Below are 25,433 nucleotides of genomic sequence, written 5' to 3' on the forward strand. Positions count from 1 at the left end.
TAGATCGTTAGATCAACAACTGACCTCATCGTGGCGTTTCAAAAGTCGAATTTTCCCAAAAATATTGCATTTCAGTTTCAGAGCACCATGCATACAAGACTACCTCTGCCCCCTCTCCTGCTTTCAGGACCATCGCAATCCTGACGAACACTATCAGTGCCCCGAACTGAGTGAGCAGCACCTACATCGCCAGAACCACAAGACACGCCACAAAAAGATAATATGAGCTTGCTGTGACGTTCTGAATGGCCAATCCCATTCTCCAAACCGACCATTGTTCTATTAAATGCTTGGAATTGAAGTATTGAAACAGAAGGCATGCCGAAAACTCATAAAATAACCTAATAACGCGCGTTTCGCACCTCAGGTGGATGTTGCCGTCGTTACAGTAAGGTGAGCTGCAGGGCCGGGATATTATTGTATTGTGTTTTGAGCATATATTTATATGCATATATATATATATATATATATATATATATATATATATATCAACACCAAATCACGTAGTTTGTTAAATGTTTAAATTCAAACGACAAAATTTTCTTCGCCATATGTCTTGTTGACATGAAGTTGACTTGTTGACACGAGAATGCGTAACAGAAGTGATCCCAAAGAGAGAGAGAGAGAGAGAGAGAGAGAGAGAGAGAGAGAGAGAGAGAGAGAGAGCAGAGAGAGAGAGAGGGAGAGAGAGCGAGAGGAGAGATGAGAGAGATGAGAGAGAGAGGAGAGAGAGAGGAGAGAGAGAGAGAGAGAGAGAGAGAGGAGATCACAGTTGGCGTTAGCCGCACGTAAATGTGGGTCATCGGTATTTGCCTTTTTGGTCGGTACATAGCAAACCAAAACTTGATCCAGGAGGGAGTCACCGTCGTAACTCTGCATTGAAAGAAGACGTGCATGCACAGCCCCAACGACTTGTTGGCTGTATATGAGCTAGCCGCGCGCGAGAAATACCCAGTGACCGCTCGAAGAAACCGTGTCTGTAAGAACTGTCACACATACATCGGTGCCACAAAGCGAAAGTCCTGAAGATTTACCAGTTAAGAGCTTCATTCCGCAGCTATTCCAGCGGACCAGGAGCCCGGTCTATGCTCATCCAACCAATAAGGTCGCTTGCCTCGCGGCGTAGGCGAGGGGTCGGGGCGGTCGTGCCTCCTTCTTCGCAGGACTGTAACACTAAACCTACGGTGACGCAACGAAAGAAATCGAGGTTTCCTCCCACACTCTGCCCTGGCATTGCTATGCCTGGGCGTTGCGGAGCGCTGCGTCACACCCGACAGTGTTGTCCTTGTAGTGTCGTGTAGTGTTGTACCTGCCGTGCACTTGGCAAAACCGCTCCTAGCTCTCATTAGTGTTGTGTGTCGTGTTGTCACGTCCATGTGTACCGATCAGTGAGTGTAGTGCGGCATACCATAAGGTTGCAACCTGAGATAGGTATCATAGCTCTTGCACCGCATGTCAGCTAATCGTAATGACTCCCTGGTCGGCACGGCGCCTGTCAGTGACTGCAAGCTAACCTTTGTGTGAAGCGCAAGGACTTCTGTCATGAATACTAGAAAAAATGTACTGTAAAATGCCGCTTGCACTGCAAATGGTGCGCTTTCGTTCATTCATTTCCGAGATTCCAATGACCCATCAAATACTCCAGGCTATGCGAGGTACTTCACAACGTGGCTAAGGTCCTAAATGGCCGGACATAACGAGCGGAAATAATCGTTTTTAACAAGCTTCCTCTTGTTTTCAGGGTCGGATTGCGAGGTTGACTCCAATTAACATAGACCAAAGAATCCGACGAGGAACTTCGGGATCCCGATAAACGGAGCTTGGGAGCCTGCAGTCCCATCCACACAACCCAGGGGCCGGGAGCCCCGGCCCCGGCAAGACAGGGGTTCACCGACTAGCCCGGGGAGTCATGACCCACATGGCCTTGCCATACGTGAAGACCCACTGACGAAGCGTCAGGAGCAGGGATCTCAGCCGACATCGCTGGGAGTCTGACTGTGGTTGCCCGGCTGACATAGCCGGTAGCCCCACTGACAGAGGCCGGGCGCCCGACTGACAGAACCCGGGAACCCGAGAGCCCGACTGACAGAACCCAGGAAGCCGGGAACCCGACTGACGAAACCCGGGAAGCCGAGGGCCCGACTGACGAAATCCGGGAAGCCGGGAATCCGTGAGACGAAGCCCGGGAAGCCGGGAGCCCAACTGACGGAGTCCGGGAAGCCGGCAACCCGACTGGCTGAGCCGGGAAGCCGGAAGCCCCGCAGACGGAGCTGAGAGCCCCGCGGACGGAGCCCGGGGAGCCCGGGCCCCCAGGACGGTCACGATGAGATGAAGAAACAAAACGTACGCACCCTCTCCCTGATCGTCTGCACGCTGACGTACCTGCTGGTGGGCGCGGCCGTTTTTGACGCTCTCGAGTCGGAGAATGAGAGCCGGACACTCTACCTTCTGAGAAGTGAGTACCTTTTGACTCTCTAATAACTGCCCGAGACCTTTATCACGGGGCTAGAGCCAGCTCCGTGTGCAGATCGCAGTGTATCCAGTCCGAATTGTGCGTTGTGTGTCAATGCTGAAACTCGTTGCGCTCAAGTTCATTGGAGTCCCATCGCTTGATGTTATGCAGCTAACCACGTCTTGACCTGAGGTGCGCGCCATGTGTTCGGCTGCGTCATACTTTATTGAAAGGTGTGCGATGTGTTTCGCTGCATTGTGTTTTAGTTCAGATGTTATCAATGGGAAGTTCATATGTCACTCCCGAATGGTGCGGTTCACAAATATGTTGAATGTTAAAACATGGTTTCTCAATGACATGATTTTCACCGTTTTGTTTTTCACACTCACAGTCCCATTACTGATTACTTCAAAAGTTTTAGGCCGCTTGCATGAATGATGCACGGACCAAGCGCACAAATCGCAGCGGCTTTCCAACTATCTGTTATCAGATGACTCCAACGAGCTGGCTTTTGATGTTCTGATAACTTTTTAACTGATGCGCCATCGACCCTCGGAGATTTTTGGAGTTTCCTGGTCCGGAATTTTATAGCTACAGTATCTAAAAATTTCAGCTAAACAGCAACCGGCTGCCACGAAACAGCTGCAGTTTTTGCCAGACTGTGCGATGGACAGGTAAATCAGACTCGGTATCGTTTCTTATTCGTGAGCCTCCTACCAGGCGTACCCCGCTGGTCACCGATATACTTGTCCTCCGGGTGGGAAGTGCGCCGCTGGGCACGACTCCAACGTCTTCCTCCCCTCCCTCTCTAGCCAGTGTTTGGAACAAAGGCGTAGAAGGAAACGGGATGATATCCCTGTCTGATGGCTTTGGTCTTGGGTGATCAGATTTGTCCGACATCTATCATAGATCTAAATCTACATCTAGACATCAAGTTTCTCTCTATTAGGCTGTCTGATCCGTTTCTGAGCGACAGTGGCACTGCGACGTGACCTTACGGCACTACAGCGTGACCTCCGGCACTCCAACGTGATCTCACGGCAATCCGATGTGACTCCACGGCACTCCAGCGTGACCTCACGGCACTACAGCGTGACCTCACGGCACTCCGACATGACCTCACGGCACTCTGACGTGACCTCACGGCACTACAGCGTGACTTAATGGCACTCCGACGTGACCTCACGGCATTATGACTGACACTGCAGCACTACAGTCTAACCCCCTAACCCCGCTGCACTCTGACATGACCCCGCAGTACTCCAACCTGAGCCCACGGCATTTTGACCTGAGGTGGTCTAACATGCTGACCAATGTGCGCTGCAGCACTCCAACCTGACCCCGGCGGTTACCTCATGTCACGTCAAACCACGGAGATATAAGGCCACTATTGGAGGGTTGCACGAGACATCTGCAGATTTCCTAGCTTGTACGGGTGTTTAATGCACCAGTATGGTAATTCATGGTGCATTTGGGGTCAAAATCCATTCCTAGCCCGATCATCCTGCTTAATCAGACCAGGCTGCACCAGGCCTGATTAAGTCGTATGGTGAGCTCTGATTTCTCGGGAGTCAAGCCAGCTGAGTTGCCGCGCATGCCTCATATGACGTGATATGACACGGTTTCCATCTTGTAAGGCAGCTATGCTAAATATCATAAAATGCATCAGGAGTTGATCATTTTAACATATCAAGGTAGTCTCGGGTCATGTCAGGTTACGTGGGTGTAGGGAACATAACATCGATACATACTGACACCGATAAATAAAGTCATAAACACTGATAAAGTAGGAAGGATGAGAGCATGCGCACGGAACACCATTACCAGTATGCAGACAGGGTCTAGTGGGGTTTCGGGGTCCCGCTGCATCAACTAATTCAAGTCCCGGGGCCTCTGGGCTGATGAGTTTTAGAGTTCTAGCACTGAGTTAACGACTTGCAGTACATGAGTAGGCACTGGTTCAACAGTGTTATAGAGCAAACTTTGCTTGCATTGTCAGTACTCGGCACTTTAAACTTTCTGAACAAAAAGTACTTGCATTCGTGTTTCCCTTTTCATCAAGCCTTATGGCTAGTTGTATGTGAAAGGAAAAATGGCCAAAGTCATCTTTTGACCAACTTTTTCAAACATTTTCCTAAAGAAGAATCTAATTTGGTAACATGTCTTAAATCGTGCTGATGGATTAACAGGAATGAGAGTCATAGCTGTTAGCCAGTTGTATCAAAATGGCCGTGCGTTTTTGCTCCGGCGGCGTTTTATGCCATATTTTTGTATCTATTCGCCATTTCATACATGGGTATTTTGTGATTTGGTCCCATGAGACCAAATCTGCAACTGTAGGTAGCATGAATAATTGATGCATGATGTGACACAAAACGCTCCTAGAGTAGAGTTTAAGGCTATTTACGTGGGTCTGCCAATCCACGATGGGCTCAGTTCCTGCTCATCGTTTTTTTGTGGGGGGGGGGGGGGGGCACTCCGGATTCGGTACTTAGTAGTTCCATAGTTCCATGGTGGTTCCATTTCTACTGATGGTGGCCTGAAAAAGGTTAGTATGTAACTTTGTGGCAACTTTATTATATTGATCATGTACACTAGCCTACCACCGCTTTCGGAAGGCTCCCTGAATTTTCAGAGTGTGCAAAGCAAACTTACCCCCGCTGTCCGAGGGCGGCGTGGGCTCGAGAATTAGTTAAATATATATCAAAATGTTTTAATAAACTATTCGTTTATTCATTTGGAGGTTGAATGAGAGGTGCATTCACCCATCCCGTCCACCTGGTGGCAGTGGTCCTGGGAAAGGGCTACAATCTAGAAAGCCGACACGGTCCCGTTTAAACTAGATGTTACGTCACGCGTGGTATGACGCGTGACGTATCATGCGTGGCAAAGTGCCGAGGCCTTCCTTTCGCAATATTGCAATACGTCCAATACTGTTTGAATAAAGAAACAGATCGCACGACCGAGGCCAGCGCTCGCCGTTTAATCGTGTGCTGTTTGTTCTGTTGGCGCGTAATAGTCAAACATTCCTACTAACGGGTTGCGTTTTATGTGGAAAGTAGAGTAAATGCTACGCACAGGATGCCGTAAAGTAATGGTGGCGATTGGCGTGGGCGGAAGCGTTCTTTAAGGCATCGCACTAATGGTCACGAATAATGAGTAGATGATAACTCCCTGCCGCTTGTTTTCAACGAAAAAAGGTAACCCTTAACCTGGAAAGAGAAGATTAGATTGTGGTGCATGTGCAGCACACTTATGTGCATGAAGCGGATTGGTTTGATTACAAAGCAAAGCCATCACAGTCAACCTGATTCCGATGCTTAGATCAGGTTTTCATGGTCTAAAAGCATTGAGGCCTGACCGAAAGTGTGACCTTCGGAAGGTGACAGGGACGGCCGTATCATGCGTGCGGGTCGATCGTCGATCGGGCCGGCGCATAGCGTGTCAGCCCGGTGAGATCAACCGGCTCCTCGGGGCCCGCCAGAAGCCGTTCTCACCTGCTACGCGAGCAGTTCAATCTGGTTCTTAAGCGTCACCAATTCACGCGCGTGGTCGTGCCGCTAATTTGTTCCAACCATCCAGATCTGTCGCAGCGAGAAAGCTTCTCGAGACGATTCTCGGAAGAATCCCTTTACGTTCCAGCGGCGCTCCCTGCGCCCACGACGACGCCTGTCACTGCGATCGCATTTAACTAGTTTCAACTTGTCCGGACGCTGAGAAGTGCTCCAGAGCTGTTCTGCGTTCCCATCCATAGATCATGACCCCAGGCGAGACAGCGTTTCATCGTAGGCGTCTGGCTCCTGACGCCCCCAGATCATGCTGAAGATCTTCCCGTTGCACCGACTCAGCTGCTGTGGCTGTGCCCCGGGCGTGGTTCGGACACGTACTCATTGCCACAGTAAACGTCACAGTGAACAGTAAACGCTGCAGTGGCGGCTTCGGAGCTGCCCCACCTGGGTGTTCATCGACGCGACTATTTCAGTTCAATACACCACACAAATGTAGGACACTCCCTTCAAAAGGCCTGATCTGGTCTGAGGCCGATCAAGGGAGCTTCACTTTCGTCTTCTGGTCCGCTGAACCGGTACATCCCGACGAAAGCAATCGATCATCACCTACCATGACACCCCATCGACCGCTCCACAGTTTGGCCCACTGTTGACAAATCCCGCGCATCGGAACACTTTACCGGCGGGCGCTTACCGTCGCTGGTATTCCGACTTGGCCGGTGATGACCCGTCCACACTCATCCACTCAAAGGTCAGACTTCAGAAGGGCTTGTGCCCAGTCTCTGGGCGGGTCCCGGGATTGCCGCTCCGTGGGGACCGCGACAATCGACAGCGCGTTGCTTCTGGTGCAGGTGCAAGGGTACCGCAGCACAGCATAGCCACCCCGTACAGGGCACAGAAGCGTTGTAAAAGTGGGAGGGCTACTTCCAATATTGAAGTGCATTCTGTTCTTGCATTACCACATGATTACATATGTACTTGGGTTACACAGGGTTACTAATAAACTTGCAAGACAGTGGAGTGTGTCATGGCACCCTGGATCACGCAGTTCCTGCACTCACCAGCTCTTAGATTCACACCCAGTACCTGTCCGTCAGGTCTTTCTTCTGCCGCATCATACCCGTCTGTTTTCTGGCTGTCAGTTTCGCTGAGGTCTAAGGGAGCTGGAATGCGCTCTTACCTAGGAAGTGTTTATTCTCATATTGGTGATACTAAAAAGGGAGATACTGCATGACTTTCATAGAAGGAATGGCACTTTGTGTTCAAGAACAAAAGTGCTATTAGGTCCAGCGCAAGGACCCCAAGGATGGATATGTGGATGCTGCAGACCGAATACTGCAACAACTAATCGTGGAGACCTTTCGAATTGAGCAGACGAAGTTCAACTATTGTGTGAATCTGGCAGGCTTGCAGCCTGCGTGAAGGTACGTCAAGTTAAGTAATGCAATCAGCAAACGTGAAAATCTTAAAGGGACTAATAAGCTAGTTGATGTGTCAGCCGTCGAGTGCACTTTGCAGCCAAGCGAAATCACAGGGCCGCACAGGCTTGAGTTCATGACGCATCGGAGTCCAGCCACAGTGCACATACCACTTTGGACTGTTAGCGAAGAGGCAGCAGAAGCAGGCAGAATGACAGCAGGAGCAGGCAGAATGACAACAGGAGCAGGGAAAATGACAACAGGAGCAGGGAGAATGACAGCAGGAGCAGGGAGAATGACAGCAGGAGCAGGGAGAATGACAGCAGGGGCAAGGAGAATGACAGCGGAAGCAGGGAGAATGACAGCGGAAGCAGGGAGAATGACAGCAGGAGCAAGGAGAATGACAGCGGAAGCAGGGAGAATGACAGCAGAAGCAGGGAGAATGACAGCAGGAGCAAGGAGAATGACAGCGGAAGCAGGGAGAATGACAGCGGAAGCAGGGAGAATGACAGCGGAAGCAGGGAGAAGGACAGCAGAAGCAAGGAGAATGACAGCGGAAGCAGAGAGAATAACAGCAGGAGCAGGGAGACTGACAGCGAAAGCATGGACGTAGCAGACAATGATAGCAGCAGGGACAATGCCGGGGATGCTGGCATGCGGCCTGGCCGGGGCCCGTGTGGCTCCAACTGCTGCATCACAACTACGGGCAGGAGCCCCCGCACCGCTGCCACCGCCCATCGCCCAAACCCGTTGTTCTACTGTTCCTAGCCTCGTCGTCTCACCACCGTTTAAATTGTTCGCCGTCACTTTACCGACCGCCTCATTAGCAGGCTCGGCTCGCAAGCAGGGCATCGACCCGCGGACATGAGCCCACGCTGGGCGTTTTTGGCAGCTCAAGTGTTTCCCCACACTGGGCGAGCGTCGGCGCCTCGGTGGCGCGAGAGACGCCGCTAGGAGCGCGGGCGCCAGCCGAGCGCTAATGCCCCGTCGGCTCGAGGGCTGATTTATCGCGGCGTGGGGGACGTGACACCGGCGGGGCCGAGCAGCGCGCACCGACGACAGGGCCACCCCCGCACCCCGTGGCGGGCCTCCTCCGCTGGCCGTCGGCCGGATCGTGCCCGGCCGAAGGCAGGGGACGTGACGCCGGCGGGACCGGGCAGCGCACACCGGCGGCAGGGCCACCCCGCACCTCGTGGCGGGCCTCCTCCGTTGGCCGTCGGCCGGATCGTGCCCGGCCGAAGGGGGGTTGCCGGGTGATACGCTGTCTGCCTGGACTACCGCTGACGGAGGCCACCGGCGGCAGAAGGTGGGCGGGTCATCACTCAGAGTTCTCGCGGGAGGTCGCACCACGTCGGCGTGGCTCCGACAGGAGTTCTCAGGGAGGAAGGACTTCTAAAGCGTCCCGTAGCTGCAAAACCTCTGAGGTCCAGCAGCTGCTGCAGAGTGTCATTCAGGATGAAATGAGTAAAATGTAACTTGTGATGGTGCGTGAAATAGTTGTGAAATAAGACGCCCTCCGGGCTCTCCTATCCATCATCTTCCTGATGTCCGGGGAGCCAGCGGTTGTGAAGGGAGAGGTATAGGCCCTCGAGCCATCATATGCATGCGCCGGTGGTGGTAGGCATGTGTCACCACACATGGTAAGAGGTGGGCAGGAACAGCCCGTGATAGACAGCGACCAGGCGCGGGGCCCAAAAAAATACGCCGCTGGTGAAGGCCGTCTCGTCGAAAAAGGCAAAAAAGTAAAGCTAATTCTTAGGGTGTTTAGTATTTTAGAAAGGTTTTGGATAGCTTCAGATTTGCGTGGACAGAAAAAAACGATTTGTTATGTCAGCATGTGCGTAAATACACGAAAAACCCTTCTAAGGTCTGAAACAGATTTCACGGGAGCTAATTAGCCGGTTGGCTCCGATTTGACATGACCAAATTATGACAATCACTGCTGCACAGAAGTCACTGAATTCTGCACCCTACGGCCCCCAGCGGTGGTGATACCGTGTACTCAACCCTCCCAAAAGAATATAAATATTCGCCTAGGGCACAGAGCTTGTGTGGGAGCCCAGCACGCCGGTCGTCGCGAGAAGGCGACGACCGGCAGGTGACCAGATGCGACGGAGAGCCGGCAGAGAACGCCTGATGCAGGAGAGGAGGGCTTGCGTTCACAGCGGCCTCATCGCCTGTGATGGGATCAGGAAGCGCGTGCGTCGGTGGACGCAGAACCGCCCGCGATAGCAGCGTGGAGAGAGCGAGGAGCGCCCGCCTGTAATGGAGCTGCGAGAGGGAGTGGGGAGCGGGCAGCCTGACCCACTCGCTGGAGCGTGTCGGACGACTCGTCCATCGCCGCAGGGGATGGCTCGGCGCTGCTCACCTGACCGTGCTCCTGCCTCAGCGGCGCGCATCGGGCACGTCGGGTCTCTGCAGGGCACCGGGGTCACTGCGCCACCTGGCCAGCTGGAGCACCGACCGTGCCACTAAGGGCAGAGTCGCCGGGTCCGGTCCGGCGGCACTGCTGTTTACGACTCATGGACTCATAAACTTGGAAGGCTATTTTGCGCGAGGTCAATCATCGACCAACGTCCTTTTTCAATGTTTGAATGGCATTTAAACGTGCGTGTCAGGTGAGCTTCCTGTCGGAGAAGTCGCCAACGCAGTGTAAGTGGTCCGTAACATATTTCGTGAGCCACTTCACGCACAGAGCGCGTGGTGGGTACTCGGCTTCCGCCGCTTTCTCCAGATCACAAGACTTGGTGTGTTCTGAAAAATGCGTCGGACCGCTGGTCACGAAAGACCGCCATTCACCACGGAGCTCAGAGGTACCCTTCTGAGCCACGAAGAAGACATGCGGGCTGTAGTTGGGGCGAGCGACGTCTCCTTCCAGGCCGGTGAAGCCCGGCGAGACCCGCCTACCATGCCGAGACCACCGCTGGTCGGCGCCTCCGCCGCACGGCCGGGGAAGGCGTGTAGTCAGACGGCCCTGTCAGGGCTAGTGTGGAGCTTCCAGCTACGGCTCAGGGGACGAGCGGCTTCACAAGACCGGCCCGGGCCTGCCTGTGCCCGGAGAGCCTGGTCATCGTGGACTGTCAACAGTCCCAGCTGCATCGGGAGCGTCACTCACCCGGCTTCTGGCGCCGACAGGGTCCCCACAGAGGCCGGGGACGCGGTCGTCGAGGGCGCGGCGGTCCGGACAAAGACGAGGGTCATCGGTGGTGAGAGGCTGCGCATCGGTGCCGCGACACGGTGGCGAGGGCGAGGCGGGACGGCGAGCGGGCCCTCACGCATGTGGTGTCTAACTGTCTCTAAAGTCGATGCGGAAGCAGGCCATCACCGGGAATGAAGAATGTGGTGTGGTAGGTGTGGCAGATGCTGCACCGACTTTCAGAGATAGGTGATGATTTAGTCATTTTGATATAAGAATATCTTCTGTCAGTTTGCCGCGATAGCTTTCTCAACATTCCCCATCTCGGGAATCAGTAATAATTAGCACAATTTATCCCTGTTTCTATCCTGTTGTAACCAAGCCCTTTCTTGTCATCTGATTTACCTTGATTTACCGAGATCCTACATGAAATGCACATTTGTTGCTTGTTAGCACTATAAAATCAATCTGTAGGAGGATTTATTTACAAGGATCATTTGTGCTTAAACATCGCACCTCTTGCAACGCTCATTCTACTTCCAAAGCATGTGCTTCGTTCACAAATAGATCACATGCCAGCGCTGAAAGTCTGCAACGTCGCAGGCGGACAGAGTAAATAGGACAGGGCAGGGACGTGTGCGGTGGGAGGAGGCGGCGGCCGACTGGCACCATTTCCCGTGTGTCGCGGCAGCTGGAGAGTTTTCCGGTCTCGCGGCCGTGCTCGAGGCGCGCCCGCTGCGCTCCAAAGTCGCGTATCGGCCGCCGCGCCGCCGCGCGCCTCGTCTCCACACTGGGCTAACTGCACGGCCGGTCGGGCGGCGCGGTCGATGGCGGGACAGCAAGTGCCGGTACAACTTTTGTCGGAGCCCGGGCGCGTCACAGGGGCCATTGTCGGGTCGGCGCCGGCCGGGGCGGGCGGTGCGCCCGGCCTCGGCGCATTCAGCTCGGACGGCCATGTGTTGACGATCCGCGCTGTTCTGCCGAAGGTCGTGCGGCCCGGCCGAACAATGGTGTGTGCGCTGGGAGGCGGGGGGGGGGGGGGGGGGGGGGGGGGGCGGACGGCTGGCGCGGGCGGCGGGCGAGGCCACGCCTCTGACGTAACATGATGCCGTGTGCAGCCGCCGCCAGAGGCGTCCGCAGTGGCGAAGGCAGCGACCCCCCATGCACAACGTTTAGCCTATAGTGCCACCTGTAACGCGGAACAAATTGGCTGATCGTTGATATCTAACTAGATAACTACGTGAATAGAATAGCAATAACTCGCATGACTCATTTTTGTATCAGATAATTTGTGTCATGCACATTCAGCCGAACATGGTGGGTTTAGAAAATAGATTCGTACAAGAATAGGGCACATGCCTGGCAGCTCCGTTGGCGAGTGCGATCACGCATGATCCCCGTTTGTGTTTGTTAGTTCGGGAACAGCACGTTGCCCTTTCATCGTCCGTTTTTTGTCTTCCGCCGAACTGTTTTTGTCATCTTTTGTGGAGCACTTCTTTAAAATCATCCTCATGTTCAGCTAGGGTGGCATATCTGAAACATTTTTGATGAAGTCAGAACTCACTAATACCCAAAGGATTAGGTTCGTCTTACCTGGAAGACAGAAAAAGCGCATGTCGAACGAGCCAGCTATGGGCTGCCACATGAGTAACGGCATTGCATAATGTTACCTGTCCATGTGAGCGAACATCGGTTGGTGTCTTCTCGCAAAATACAACACCAAACGTTCTATTCAAGAGATACTGGAGCGCCATTTAATATCCTTTGGAGCGGGCTGAGCCCCCCATTGCTGACCCAAGCTCTCCAATGTTCCTCTGAGTTTCCTCATACTGGTTCAAACCAGGCCAGAAAAAATTACTGGCCTCTTGAGAACTATTTATGAACGTAAATATAGCGGAAATAGTCAACGTAACATAGACATAAGTCAACGCTTGATATATAAACGTAAGTAACCTAAATAATAACTGTCCGCTCAAACATTTGAGCAGACGTAGTGAGCTTGGACGCTGCCAGCGAGCATCAGTGTTCATCATATCAAATTCAAGTCAAGTTGCCAAGTATTCGGGTTTATTATTACATCCGGCCAACAGGTTGGAATAATGTCAACCACACCCTACTTCCAATGGCTTGCATAAAGCCTGGGACCAGTTGGGTGCAGATGTCAGCGTTCATGCAGCGAAGTATGACTGGCGAGGGGTGTGATGTCCAAGCCAAACGCGCACGTAATCCACGCGATCTCAGCTAGTCCTCAGCCAATGCGAGAACCTGTTATGATCGTTCGAAGGTGGTCATCATGAATCATTGTGCGCACAGTCTGGGGTGGCTGCGGCGAGCTTCGTATGCACTATTCACTGCATGATCACGCCAATAGGTGCCATCGTGATATAGTATGGACTTTTTGAAGTCGTGGGGATGATAAGGTGATCGCGGGGAGTATTTTTATCGGCATTTTTTCTTGTACTGCTCCTGTCAGGCAAAATTTTGAAATTAATGTCGGTGCATCACAGCCAGGCAGATTCTGCCCATTGATGAACACTCAAAATGGGTCAAACGCTTCTTTAGAAACTGGGGCATGTGCGCATGGTTGTCGAATCCTGAGGAGGATTTGGTAATGCACTACAAGTGGGAGTGCAACTCATCAACGAGGATCCAGCGACCCATTCAGGCATACTCCGCTAGCGGAATGTCCCCCGTCCATCCGCATTCTGGCCGGGCTGTCCCCAGGCGAGGAGCTGCGGGAGCGGGCAGCTGCTGGGAGAGGGGGGGGGGGGGGCTTGGGTTTGGAGCTCCCATCGCCGGCCCTGTTGTCCGCGGTCCCTGAGGCGCTCCCCGACAAGCATCACCGTCACTGAGGCGCTCGCTGGCGAGCCTCGCCGCGCCCCGCTGTGCCAGCCATGTCCGCCGCTGTTGTGCTCTGAGGGCAACGGACATCAGGTGGCTGCAGCGCCATGAGCTGTGGGAATGCGGACGCGCGCTCCCCGGCGAGGCGCGCGGTGCCGTCCGGCCGCGCCCGGCGCCCACGGCGCGGACGCTGATGGAGCGGCCGTCCTCCGATGGCGTGAGCCGTCGCTGCGGACACGACTCTGGCCCCGCGACATGGCGGACACGGCGTGAGCCGCCGCCGCGGACACGGCTCCGGCCGCCGCGGACATGGCGGACACGGCGTGAGCTGCCGCCGCGGACACGGCTCCGGCCGCCGCGGACATGGCAGACACGGCGTGAGCTGCCGCCACGGACACGGCAGGGGCCCCGCTACGGGGCCGTTACCGGCGCCGCTATCAGCCGGAAGAAACCGGAAGATGCCACAGGAAGCCTTGTGTGGCGCTGCAGGCGTCTAGCCCTCATCGACTCAGGGGGCGGCCTTTCCCTGCTTGGGAAATGGGCTTGCATGCCCAGACCGATCCGGAGGCACCTGTTCGGTACTGGTGGTTCCTGACGGGTCTGCTACTGTGCGCTAGGCCTCTTAATGCAACCTCCGGCCAGGCTATTAGGTCCTTTGTCGTCGGTCCCGAGGAGACCTTCGGGTCCCTCAGGACCAAAGGGGGCACGTGCCCCTGTGCTCCCCCTCCGTGCTCTTATGCTCCCCAATCAAGTTTGTTGAATGCCTTAATATGCACGCGCAGGAATGCGAAAAATACAAAAGTCAAGGTGCACACATAAAGACGCACATTCAGTGGATTTCTTTTAGTTATGACTCTCCCATTGCAAAATCCTGCACATTTCATTGATGACAAAGTGTAGGGACGCATCACGTTGCCTGAAATCCGTCCATGTCTGATGCTCTTCGTTTATAAACTCGGCGATGCCCCTGCCAAGCAAATGCATGCCATTTTTGCGTAGAAGTCACTGACATCTGTGAATGGAAACCGCGTCATGAAAACTGTCCGGTCTGGTGACGGCCTGACCGTCGTTGCCTATGTCGTCGTCCAACAAACTCACCTGTTGGAAACATACCAAAGTGCTTTCCGGTAGCGCGAGCCACACTCGAATCTCGCACTTGTGTGCATGCTGCACCGCACTGCTCCGACTGGTGTGGCGGTGCAGCCTATCATTGCAGGTAGCGGGAGTTTGCGGATGTCGCGACGCCAGCACGCAACAGGCGCGAATCGATTGGACTTCCGCACCCTGGTCCTTACGCCGTGTCAGGCAACCAACTGAACTATTCGGGCCATATTTATGACCGACTGGCGTTCGTGATACCCTGCCTCAGCAAGGCGAGGTTCGGGCCGGGTAATGCAATCCTGGGTTCGATATTGTCCCGCCAGATCAGTTCCAACCATATGATGAGCTCCAGCCCGCTCCGGCCCGGCAGGCAGCATCCTGTGCTCCGATTGGTTGCTCTAAAGCCGGAATGTGCTGCTTGGCCGCACCCGGGCTTTTCCAGTAATGTCTTAGGCTAACCGGGCATAATGTCTCCAGCAGCATCCTGGCGCCTGCATGGCACAGAGCGATCCAACTGTTACGCGGAACAACCTCATGTATCACATTGTAAGCCTACACGCAGGCTTGTGCGCACATTCTGCACGGCTCTCCTCGCCGCATCTGAGATATGGTTCGGTACCTACAGATGATTGACACGGATTGATTGAGTTAGATGCTGACTGCAAAGCTAGTTTTTCCGAATTCATTCTGACAAACTAGGACGTTTCATTTGAAATTGCCATCCTCGCCAAGTTTTTCCATCTACTCATGCATGATTGTCACAACAAGAGCTTTCTTTTGTTCGACAAGATTTAGTCTGTTTTGTACACTTGTGGCCAAAATATTTGCACGATGGGCTTGCAATAAACAACGCGTATCTTGCAGTACCTTATGTGCATGTAAATACAAGTGCGTTCATTATGCTCCAGAGGGATCATCGTAAGCTAGTGTTAGAACACATAAAATAACTTCCATCTGGTCGGTAGTGTCAGCGACCTACTGCGATGCACTGCGGCAGCTCGGTCAGAACCCTGAAAACATTCACTTTGTGAGTGGCTTCCAGCCCAGACCACTGATGTTTTCGGCTGTGATTGAAGTGAGTTATGCTGTTTACAACTGCGGCTGCCATTTCGGACTTGACACGTGCTCGACATGATTTGCTTCTTTTATGCTTCTCTGGACGGCCGTGATGCGTATTATTAAAACAAGCACATGTATTCAATCAGCTCAGTGATATCCCAATCATTCTTTGCAAAATTCTCTGAGTTCCTTCATAGGTCACCCTCTTAAATTATCTTTAAAGGTGGCCTCTGACGATATTGACGAGTCTGGCGCCCGTACCTACAGCATTTTACGGCGTTCGTAACAGTATTTTCTGGAGCATTCTGTAGCACGTCAGGCTGCTCCCTACGGCAAGGATCAATCTTCCTCACGGCGATACACTCGCTACAGAAAAGTCCACAGCAATGCAAATCAAACGGCGGTGCTATATCCATCTTCAACGGCAACATGCTTTTGACTTCGTTGTCAGGGATGACAAGCTGTTCATAAATTATTCAGGCCTCGTCTTCCGCATCAACTAGGAAGGATGAAACACTCCCACAGCCCTCTGGCGGGCCACGAATCGTAGCCTGTCACCTCGTCTTGCGCAAAGTTCTTTTGATTTTTACATAGACTTGGTCCACCAACACCACGTTTGTTAAAATTCAGCTCATCTCTCGAACCAAAATCAGTATATTGCAAAGGGGTGTATTTCAACTACAGCAGCTTCCATGCTGTGAAGCAAGCGTACAGACAGCCTGATTCGTCCCAGCACGAAGCCAATGTACGACCCAATATTTAAAGAGACTTGGGCTACCAAAATGGTTCTTGTTTTTCATAGAGTGAGTGCAAAATTACATTTCCAAAAGTGTAGTTTCCAAAAAAAACGTTTCAGAAGCACCACAAATAGGACAGCTGCAAGGTAGTTTAAAACCCGTACGTTTCAGGAGCCACCGAAAATATGACCGCTTTTGTCTTAGTTTTCTATCGTAATTTGATGGACAAAAATATGGTAATGATGGAATTATAATCTGTAGCATTCGCCTCCCGATGGACACGTGTCAGGACAGATATTCAAATAATCACTTCGACAAAAGAGAAAGCACAGGGAGAACATAAAAATTTAACGGGTCAGGAGAGCAAGCAAAACTCACTCCATACTCAGCTCAAAAATTATACTTCGGCAGGCCCTGCCTGCAAAAACCGAGTTAGACTCCGGACCCTGACTTCCCGATGCGGTGGGCCCTCAGACCCCATCCCTTGGCGGCGCCGTTCTGTCTCGCTGGAGGTGATTCCGACCCCGCCCCTCTCACCCCCGCCCCGGGCGGCTGGGCACCGCTCGATGCGGCACCACAGGGCCCTCTCGCCGGCCGACGCAGCTAAAAATAGCCCGCCCGGCCGGCCGCCCGGCGGCTGCCTGCCGTTATCCCCATTGGTATTCCACGGCGGCCGCAAGGCTTTTGCACCTGGCGAATGGTGGGGGTCGTCTGATGCGAATACCGCTGGCAGGATGAAGGAGTAGGAGGTAAGATGGATGCACCCCGGAAAAACGTCTCCAGGAATGCCTACTTCTCCACTTTTCCTTGACCTACTTACTTTCCATTCATATCGCCCATTTTCCTGCTTTCCTTTCCGTCGCTCCCCCATCGCCGCCTAGCTCTCCCTGGCCTGCGTTACGACACGAAATGGCCTGCGGTTCGGCTCCAGCCGCGCAAACAACACGCTGCGACCTTCCCGGGTTCCCGCCGCCGGGGCGGCCGCGGCCGGGCGGCGCGGCCGGGCGGCGCGGCCGGGCAGAGCGCTCCCGACAGCCGAACGGACCGCACGGACCGCCGTCCCGCCACCTGCTGCCAGAGCGAGTGGGGAGGCGGGGGGGGGGGGGGGCATCTGGGCACCCCCGTGTGACGAATAGCTTTGGCTCCCTACCTTACTTTATGGTGATCGGGAATTAAAAGGCCACTGGGCCTGTAGGTTCCGGTCTTGTCAGGCTCACGGTCCGGTAACCGAACAGTCTCACACTATGGATAGATTTAGTGTGGGACGACATAGATGATGTCAGCCCAGTGCAGATCAAGCCTAGACTTGAACTGGTCAACTGAGGTTGACGACACGACCGGGCGTGGAAGAACGTTCCAATCGTTGACGACCTGCGTGCCGAACGAGTTGCGACGGACGAAAGTCCTAGCTCGAGGTTTTCTGAGCTTCCATTTGTGTCCTCTTGTCACCTCCGAGTTGCATCTTGTCAGGAACTCCTCTTTCGACAGCAACATACCTCTGTGAAACAGCTGGTGTACTGTTACCAGGCCTCCTCTGCGACGACGGTAGTACAACGAGGGCAACTGAAGGAGTCTGAGCCTCTCAGGGTATGACTAATGCCTCACTTCATACACGAGCCGGGTGGCTCGTCGCTGAACCCGCTCCAGCCGCTTCTGGTCCAGTTTGTCTAACGGACCCAGATAACGTTGCCATACTCTAGTACGGACGTACTAATATCTTATAGAACAATGGCAGCGTGCGAGCATCGATGATGGCAAAAGACCGCCTCACGACGGTCAGAGTACTCCTCTCACTGGAGTGATTACGGGCCGCCGTCCGATGTGCGTTCGTGGTCTTGAGTCTGCGAGCATCGATGATGGCAAAAGACCGCCCCACGACGGTCAGAGTACTCCTCTCACTGGAGTGATGACGCGCCGCCGTCCGGTGTGCGTTCGTGGTCTTGAGCCTGCAGCGGTTGTATGTGGTGCGCATAGAAATCTGCTGCAAATGATACGGATGAGATGGAGGTAGGGCAGCGGTGTACTGAGTAGGCCAAGTAGGGCAGCGGTGTACTGAATGCATGTAGATGAGTTGACTTTTGAGATTTTACAGACCTGGCAGTAGGTTGCCACATTTCTGGTTGGACTGATGTAGGGAACGCAATCTACTTCAGGTCAATGGATAGGCGACGGAGGGATGATTTTGTTGCGAGGGTGATCATGGATTAGACTTACCGAAACATAATTATCTAGCGCAGGACGGATAGTTATATATACACGTGGTATTTTTTTATTAGCGTGAATATTTTCATTGTTCACGTCTATTTGACTGGGACGCCAGGAATACGCTACATCCAATAATTATTTTTTTGAATGACGCGTTGCTTTACAACGAAAGCAAAACTTTCCTTACCGCGAGAGATCTTTCTCCTCAGTAGCGAGGGAATATCCACCAGCATCGCACACTGCCGCCCTAGAGGCTCCAACTGCGGCACCTTCGCGGGCCTGCCGCGGTCACACGCCTGCCGTCAGAGCCCCGCCGGAGTATGCCTGCTGGAGAGGGCCTGTACCGATCTATCGGGCCCGGCGGTCAGAGGACGGCTCTGGCGGCACGGAGCGAGACTAGGCCCTCGTAGTGGGTCACCGGACCGAAGAGTCCGCTTGGCGGCGGGCCACGCCGTTGAACCTACTGTCGCGGCGCTGGCTGGCACAGCGAGAAGGCAACAGAGCAGTCGATCGCCAGCTGCTGTCACCTCCTCGGTAGCAGCCAGTCAAGGAAAACTTTTCGAAGTTAGGTCTGAACCAAGGATCTCCCACCTTACTGGCAAGACAAACTGCACCATCGAAACTGTAATGACGCATTGGCCTTCAACTCACAGACTATTTCGGTACCGAATTAAGTCTTCGTAGGCATTATCCCCGCAGGTTTTGTTTTACCCCTTCCAATCGTCCACATCACATGTTATGATTTTGTTTTACCCCTTCCAATTGTCCTCATCACATGTCATGATTTTGTTTTACCCCTTACAATTGTCCTCATCACATGTCATGATCCAACCGTGTCTTGTCATCAGTCACCCACGCTTTTTGTGAATCAGAAACCCACTCAAAGTTCACACAAATTTTGTCGACATAATTTGTGATCTACCCCAACTCGCCTGTCCTACGAATAAGTTAGGAGCGTCAGTCACTGCATTTGGCCCTAGTTGTTTACGGATCATTGGATGCGTAGCTTGACATCAAACGTTTTTTTTTTTCGTAGAAAGTACGGCGATATAGACAACCAATGATATGTACGATCAAGTTACTCTCTCACAATAGTGTCAAACTATTACAGACAGTGAACAATGTTCCCACCATCACTGCATCGGTCAATTACTTTTGCCCGTCATTCACCTCCTCCCCTACTTCCGCTCAGCCTTAGGGCTGAGAAGAGTTCGCTTACGCTTCTTGGGCGGTGAGTGGTTCAAAATAGTAATATCACACTCTTTGCGATGCAATTTGGTGTTATTGATCATGACTCATTCGATATATGAGGCATTTGGGAGGCGTTCAAGTGCAACGATTGCCTAAGGTAGGAATATAATGTTCACAGAATTATTGAAAGGACCCATTTCGATTTAAGGTCAGTTAATTCCAACGAAACTCATAGGTCCCAAGTGAAAACGTCAACGACATGGCTCGAATCTCCTCCCCCCGCTCCCCCTGTCTTATGCACGTTCCATCCACTCCCCCAATGCTGATGGTCGCATATGCCGGTGATTAGCCTCGGTCCGTCGAAGCTGCTCAGGCTTGTCTCTGTTTTCCTTTGATCGTTTTCTGCCAATAATTTTCCAGCCCTTTTTGCCTGCCTGACAATCACGTTCTTCGACAGATATGAGCTCCATGATCCGAAGTAAATACAACATCACCAACGACGACTACAGCACAATGGAGACTGTCGTTACGAAAATCGGTGCCGTTCAAAGCCGGCAACCAGTGGAAGTTCGCCGGGGCCTTTTACTACGCCATCACTGTGCTAACCACCATCGGTAAGTGGCATGGTAGCTCTGGTGTTACTTCTTCGTCTCTTGGGGACAGCAAGCCGTCCTCCCCGTGACATCGCTGGGTTCCATGCTTCCAATTACAGTCAGATCATGCTTGGAAATCGCTCCAGGAGCAGCTGCGGACGAAACTAGATGCTTGCAGCAGCAAAAGACAACACAGGCTGCAGTAGCAAAAGACAAATGTGCTGTGAGCAGATTTGTGACTTTTTCCATTGATTGACTTTTTGGAGGCTGAAAAAAGATGACCACAAATATCGCCGCTGGGCAAAGATCCTGTTCAATCTGTTTGTCAAAACGTGATGGCGTCGAAGTCATTAAGACTTGACGAAGCTTGTGATGATGCAACACACACCCGCAGGCACGCACGCGCACACACACACACACACACACACACACACACACACACACACCACACACACACACACACACACACACACACACACACACACACACACACACACACACACACACACACACACACACACACACCACACACACACACACACACACACACACACACACACACACACACACACACACACACCACACACACACCACACACACAACACACACACACACACACACACACACACACACACACACACACACACACACATATATATATATATATATATATATATATATATATATATATATGTATGTATATATGTGTGCATATGTATATATTTATGTATTTATTTATTTACGTTTCTAACGGTATGTCGGCTTTGTATGCAAAGGGTATTCAGAACGAATGCGTTCTCCGAAGCCCGAGGATAGGTCGTTTGCAAACGGCAGTAAGTGGTAAGTAAGGGTGAGATGTCCGAAGTGTCCCACATGTCTAGAGAAATGACGGCTCTGTCAACAATCGCGCTAGATTCATTGGTACATATCTCTAGCCCTTATAGGACTATGGAGAATCAATAACTTTGACAGATATCCCTGGAAGAATGACGGTTCGGCAGCTCCGGCAGTAAGATGAGGCATTACGAAGCAGGCATGCGGTCAGATCTTGTGTTGGCAGTAATAATGTCCACGGGCTCATATCTGGTTCCAAGGTGTTGATGTTTTCCACTCGCTGTAGGTACGCTCCATAATGTTGTTATCCCACGTTCCGTCTCAGCATTGTTTGTGGCGCGTTCGGGCTTCTTTGTTTGCCTAGTGTGTCAGTGTGCACCACAACGTTTTGACCGGCCTATCTCCGGCCGTCGTTAACTATTAGCCCCACACAACGTTTTGACCAGCCCATCTCCGGCCGTCGTTAACTATTAGCCCCGCACAACATTTTGACCAGCCCATCTCCTGCCGTCGTTAGCTATTAGCCCCACACTACGTTTTGACCAGCCATCTCCTGCCGTCGTTAGCTATTAGCCCCACACAACGTTTTGACCAGCCCACCTCCTGCCGTCGCCAGCTATTAGCCCACACAACGTTTTGACCAGCCCATCTCCGATCGTCGTTAGCTATTAGCCCCACACAACGTTTTGACCAGCCCATCTCCTGCCGTCGTTAGCTATTAGCTCCCACACTACGTTTTGACCAGCCATCTCCTGCCGTCGTTAGCTATTAGCCCCACACAACGTTTTGACCAGCCCATCTCCTGCCGTCGTTAGCTATTAGCCCCACACAACGTTTTGACCAGCCCATCTCCGACCGTCGTTAGCTATTAGCCCCACACAACGTTTTGACCAGCCCATCTCCGTCGTTAGCTATTAGCCCTTTTCATGCTAGCATTACTAGACATGGACCTGATTTGGTACCAGATCTGAAATGCAAAGAAAGCAGGATCAACAGGGGCGAAACCGATCGTGTGTCGTTAAGCCTATCAAAATTGTCCGTAAACACTTCACTCGGGCAGCGTCTGGCGTTTGTCTTTTGCTTGGCACAAAATAATACAGTACTGCGAGCGTGAAATGGTGAACAAGTACATAGTAATAAAACCAAAATGCCTTCAGGTGTAAACTATATTTATTTTGATAGCCTTTACGACAAGCCATGAAATTTGCTCCTACCTGTTTTATTTTTTGTGCGTTCTGTGTTTTGATATCCCTTACGACGGAACATGGCTTTTCTCCTGTGTATTTGATTTTCAGTGCATTTCACCTTTGCCATCAAATGAACAATGAACTCTGTCCAAAAATGCTGGTGTCAATATGGCCATTGAAACCGGGAAAGGCTGGATGGCATTCGGCTGAAGCAGGGGTATTCTGATTGCAATTTCACATTCTACCACTCAGCTAACCAGGTTGAACTTCAGGTCCTCAGGTCCTGGTTTTCAGGACCGAAAGGACCTCAGGTCCTTCCGGGCTGGCTCAGTGGTAGAACACTGGACTCGTCATCAGAGGACCCAGGCTCGAACCCAGTAATTGCAAGATGCAAATTCGGCTCGTGACACGCGGACAAGGCTGCAAGGTGAACACCACGCGGTCTGTCCGGATCCAACAACGCCTGGCGATGGCCGCAGCATGAACTGACCTCAACGATATGCACGCACCCACCATACGAGGAGAATTGCTCGAACAATTAGTCCATCGGTATTACCAAAACGTTGCTTCAGTGATTTCGTAAAATTGCTTGAAGTATTTAGGGAATGTTGGCTGAGTGTGTTGAGTCAGGGTCTTGCACCGCAGCCTTCTGCCTTTAACCCCGAGAGACGCTAATGTTCTTACAATGCCAGCGAAATATTTCATGTAAGATACCTTTCCAGTCGTGCGAATGGTCAAGCGTGCAAAATTCAAAAGAATGACAGCCGGCAGGAAGTCCGCGCCGCCGAAATACGGCGGCAGCCCTCAGGTCATTCCTCGACAAGCACGCGACGGTCCCACTCCCATCGACAGCTGTCGGTCGGGCCGCGAGCGTCGTCCGCCGTCCGCAGCGCCGGCGCCGGCGTCTCCCAGCGAGCGGCGCTCTCGCGGCGTTCGGCCTCGCGCGACCGCCCGCGGCAGCAGCCCGCGGCACGGGCCGAGCCAGGCGTGCCGACGGCCGCCCGCGGCAGCAGCCCGCGGCACGGGCCGAGCCAGGCGTGCCGACGGCCGCCCGCCGCAGCAGCCCGCGGCACGGGTCGAGCCAGGCGTGCCGACGGCCGCCCGCCGCAGCAGCCCACGGCCACGGCCGAGCCAGCCGTGCCGACGGCCGCCCGCCGCAGCAGCCCGCGGCACGGGCCGAGCCAGGCGTGCCGACGTGCGCGCGGCGCTGGGGTGCCGCTTGCGTGCGGCCCCTCTGCCGGCTGTCGGAGCGAATTAGCCGGTCGTGATCGGCCCCCGACGGCCTGATCGGGGGAGTGGGGGGGGGGGAGGGGGAGGGGGGGGGGGAGTCGCCTGTGTGACCTTTGCACGTCAACCGGTGTGATCTCTGCCCAGAAGTGGCGTGGACGCGTGCGCGGCTGGTGTGACGCTACCCACCGCTGGCCAAATACCCGCACGTCTTTGGTTTGATCCCTTCTATTGCTGGCCACTGTGGCACTCTCCCATCGCTGGTCTGATCTCTGACCGCCGCGGTCTGATCCCTGGACTCCGCTGGTCTGATTCCTAACCACCCCAGTCTGATCCCTGGACACCGCTGGTCTGATCCCTGCCCACCCCGGTTTAATCCTTGGATACCGTTGATCTGATCGCTACCCACCACGGTCTGATCCCTGTACTCCGTTGGTACGATCCCTGCCCACCCGGGTCTGATCCCTGAACACCGCTGGTCCGATCCCTGCCCACCCGGGTCTGATCCCTGGACACCGCTGGTCCGATCCCTGCCCACCCGGGTCTGATCCCTGAACACCGCTGATCCCTGCCCATCGTTGGCCTCATCCTTCCCGGCATCAATCTGGTACCTTGGGCCGACCCAGATTCAATCGTTCTCAGCCCCAATGGGAATCGACCCAGAATTTACATCGCTACCCAGCTTTGTAATCGGAATCAGCTGTGCGCGCTGCGAGCGGGAGTCGGAACCGATTCCAGCGGGCAGAGTGGAGGTCGTCTGTTTCTGGCGCGCGGCCCGGCGCCGCAAGCCGCCCTGCGCCAGCGTGGGCTGCAGCATGTAGCCGCGGCGTCACCAAGGGGCGTCGCTCTCCGACCCAGCGCCGCACTCGGCTCCACTTCCGCCTGATTAGCCCCTGCGGGCGTCGCTGGTGTAAGTGGGCATTTCACACGCGGCCGACTCGGTGTGACGGAGGCTTCCATCAGCGGAGACGGAGCGGCGTGTGGGCGTCAGCAGACGGGCCGCCGGTCGAGCCGGGCTCCGGCCTTCCGCGAACCGCGGTCGGCGACGCTGACCCGGCAACAGCTTGCGTGTGGTCTCACGCGACCGCTGACCATGGACGCTTAAGCAGCGGCAGTTTGTCCCTGGCCGCGCTGACCACGCCGGTCTACGTCCTCGGTTGGACTGAACATCGCTGTTTGCGGAGCGGCGGCGGCATCCTCGGTGGGTGGCCCCTTCGCCGCCGCTTGGTGGACGGCAGTAATGGTCTGCAGTCTGAGGCGTTCCGTTGCCTGACCATCGCCAGATGTAACAAGTGACGCGTCCGTGGATGGCGGGATGACTGCCGTCTTTATCCAGACGGTACGCCCTTGCGTGGCCTGACAGCCGCTGACCGTAACACAGTGGCACGTCCCTGGGTGGTCTGATCGGTGCCGTCTGAGGCACAGCACAACGTCCCTCGGTCCCGTGTAGCCCAACCACTGCTGGCTGCGGTGCGACGGCATTCAGGTCCCGGTGTCGCTGCATGACTGCCTCTCTCGGCAAACGAACTGGCTGCCCGGGCGGACCTCTGCCAGGTCTGGCGACTCTGGCCGCCTGCCCGAACTCCAGAACTTTGCCACCGCGGCCTTACAGCCACAAAAGTTAGATAATTTGGCAACTGCCTAATTCCCGGAATTGCAAATTGCTCAACGAACTGTAGGCACTTGCGTGGATTAGAAACTTGCTTATAGCGTGATGTATGTAACTTGGATGCAAAGCGGAAAGCACGGCTCAGTTGGCACGGTGAACCTCAGAGAAAGACGACCTACTCCGGACGGCCTTGCATGTCAGCCTGCAGCTGATGCTAAGGTGAAAGGCGTGACGATACACCCTGTTTATATCTGATAGCACGCTCATCATGGTAGGTTGAAGACGTTTGTGATTTTTTCCACTATCGAGTAATGAAAGATCTCATGTCATCTTG

General features: G+C 53.7%; 1 protein-coding gene across 1 annotated transcript in view; it reads left to right on the top strand.

The window, feature by feature from the left end:
- The first annotated feature begins 341 nt into the window (after nt 1-341).
- LOC119103209 (two pore potassium channel protein sup-9-like) overlaps nt 342-25,433 on the top strand; it is a 64,252-nt gene continuing 39,160 nt past the window's right edge. The window contains 4 exon segments of the mRNA XM_037226654.1: nt 342-393; nt 1,742-2,455; nt 20,107-20,180; nt 20,182-20,263. Coding sequence (XP_037082549.1) covers nt 2,329-2,455; nt 20,107-20,180; nt 20,182-20,263 — 283 coding nt within the window. The 5' untranslated portion in view covers nt 342-393; nt 1,742-2,328.

This window comes from Pollicipes pollicipes, unplaced genomic scaffold (genome assembly GCF_011947565.3).
Source record: "Pollicipes pollicipes isolate AB1234 unplaced genomic scaffold, Ppol_2.1 Scaffold_5724;HRSCAF=6776_pilon_pilon_pilon, whole genome shotgun sequence".
Taxonomy (NCBI): Eukaryota; Metazoa; Arthropoda; class Thecostraca; order Pollicipedomorpha; family Pollicipedidae; genus Pollicipes; species Pollicipes pollicipes.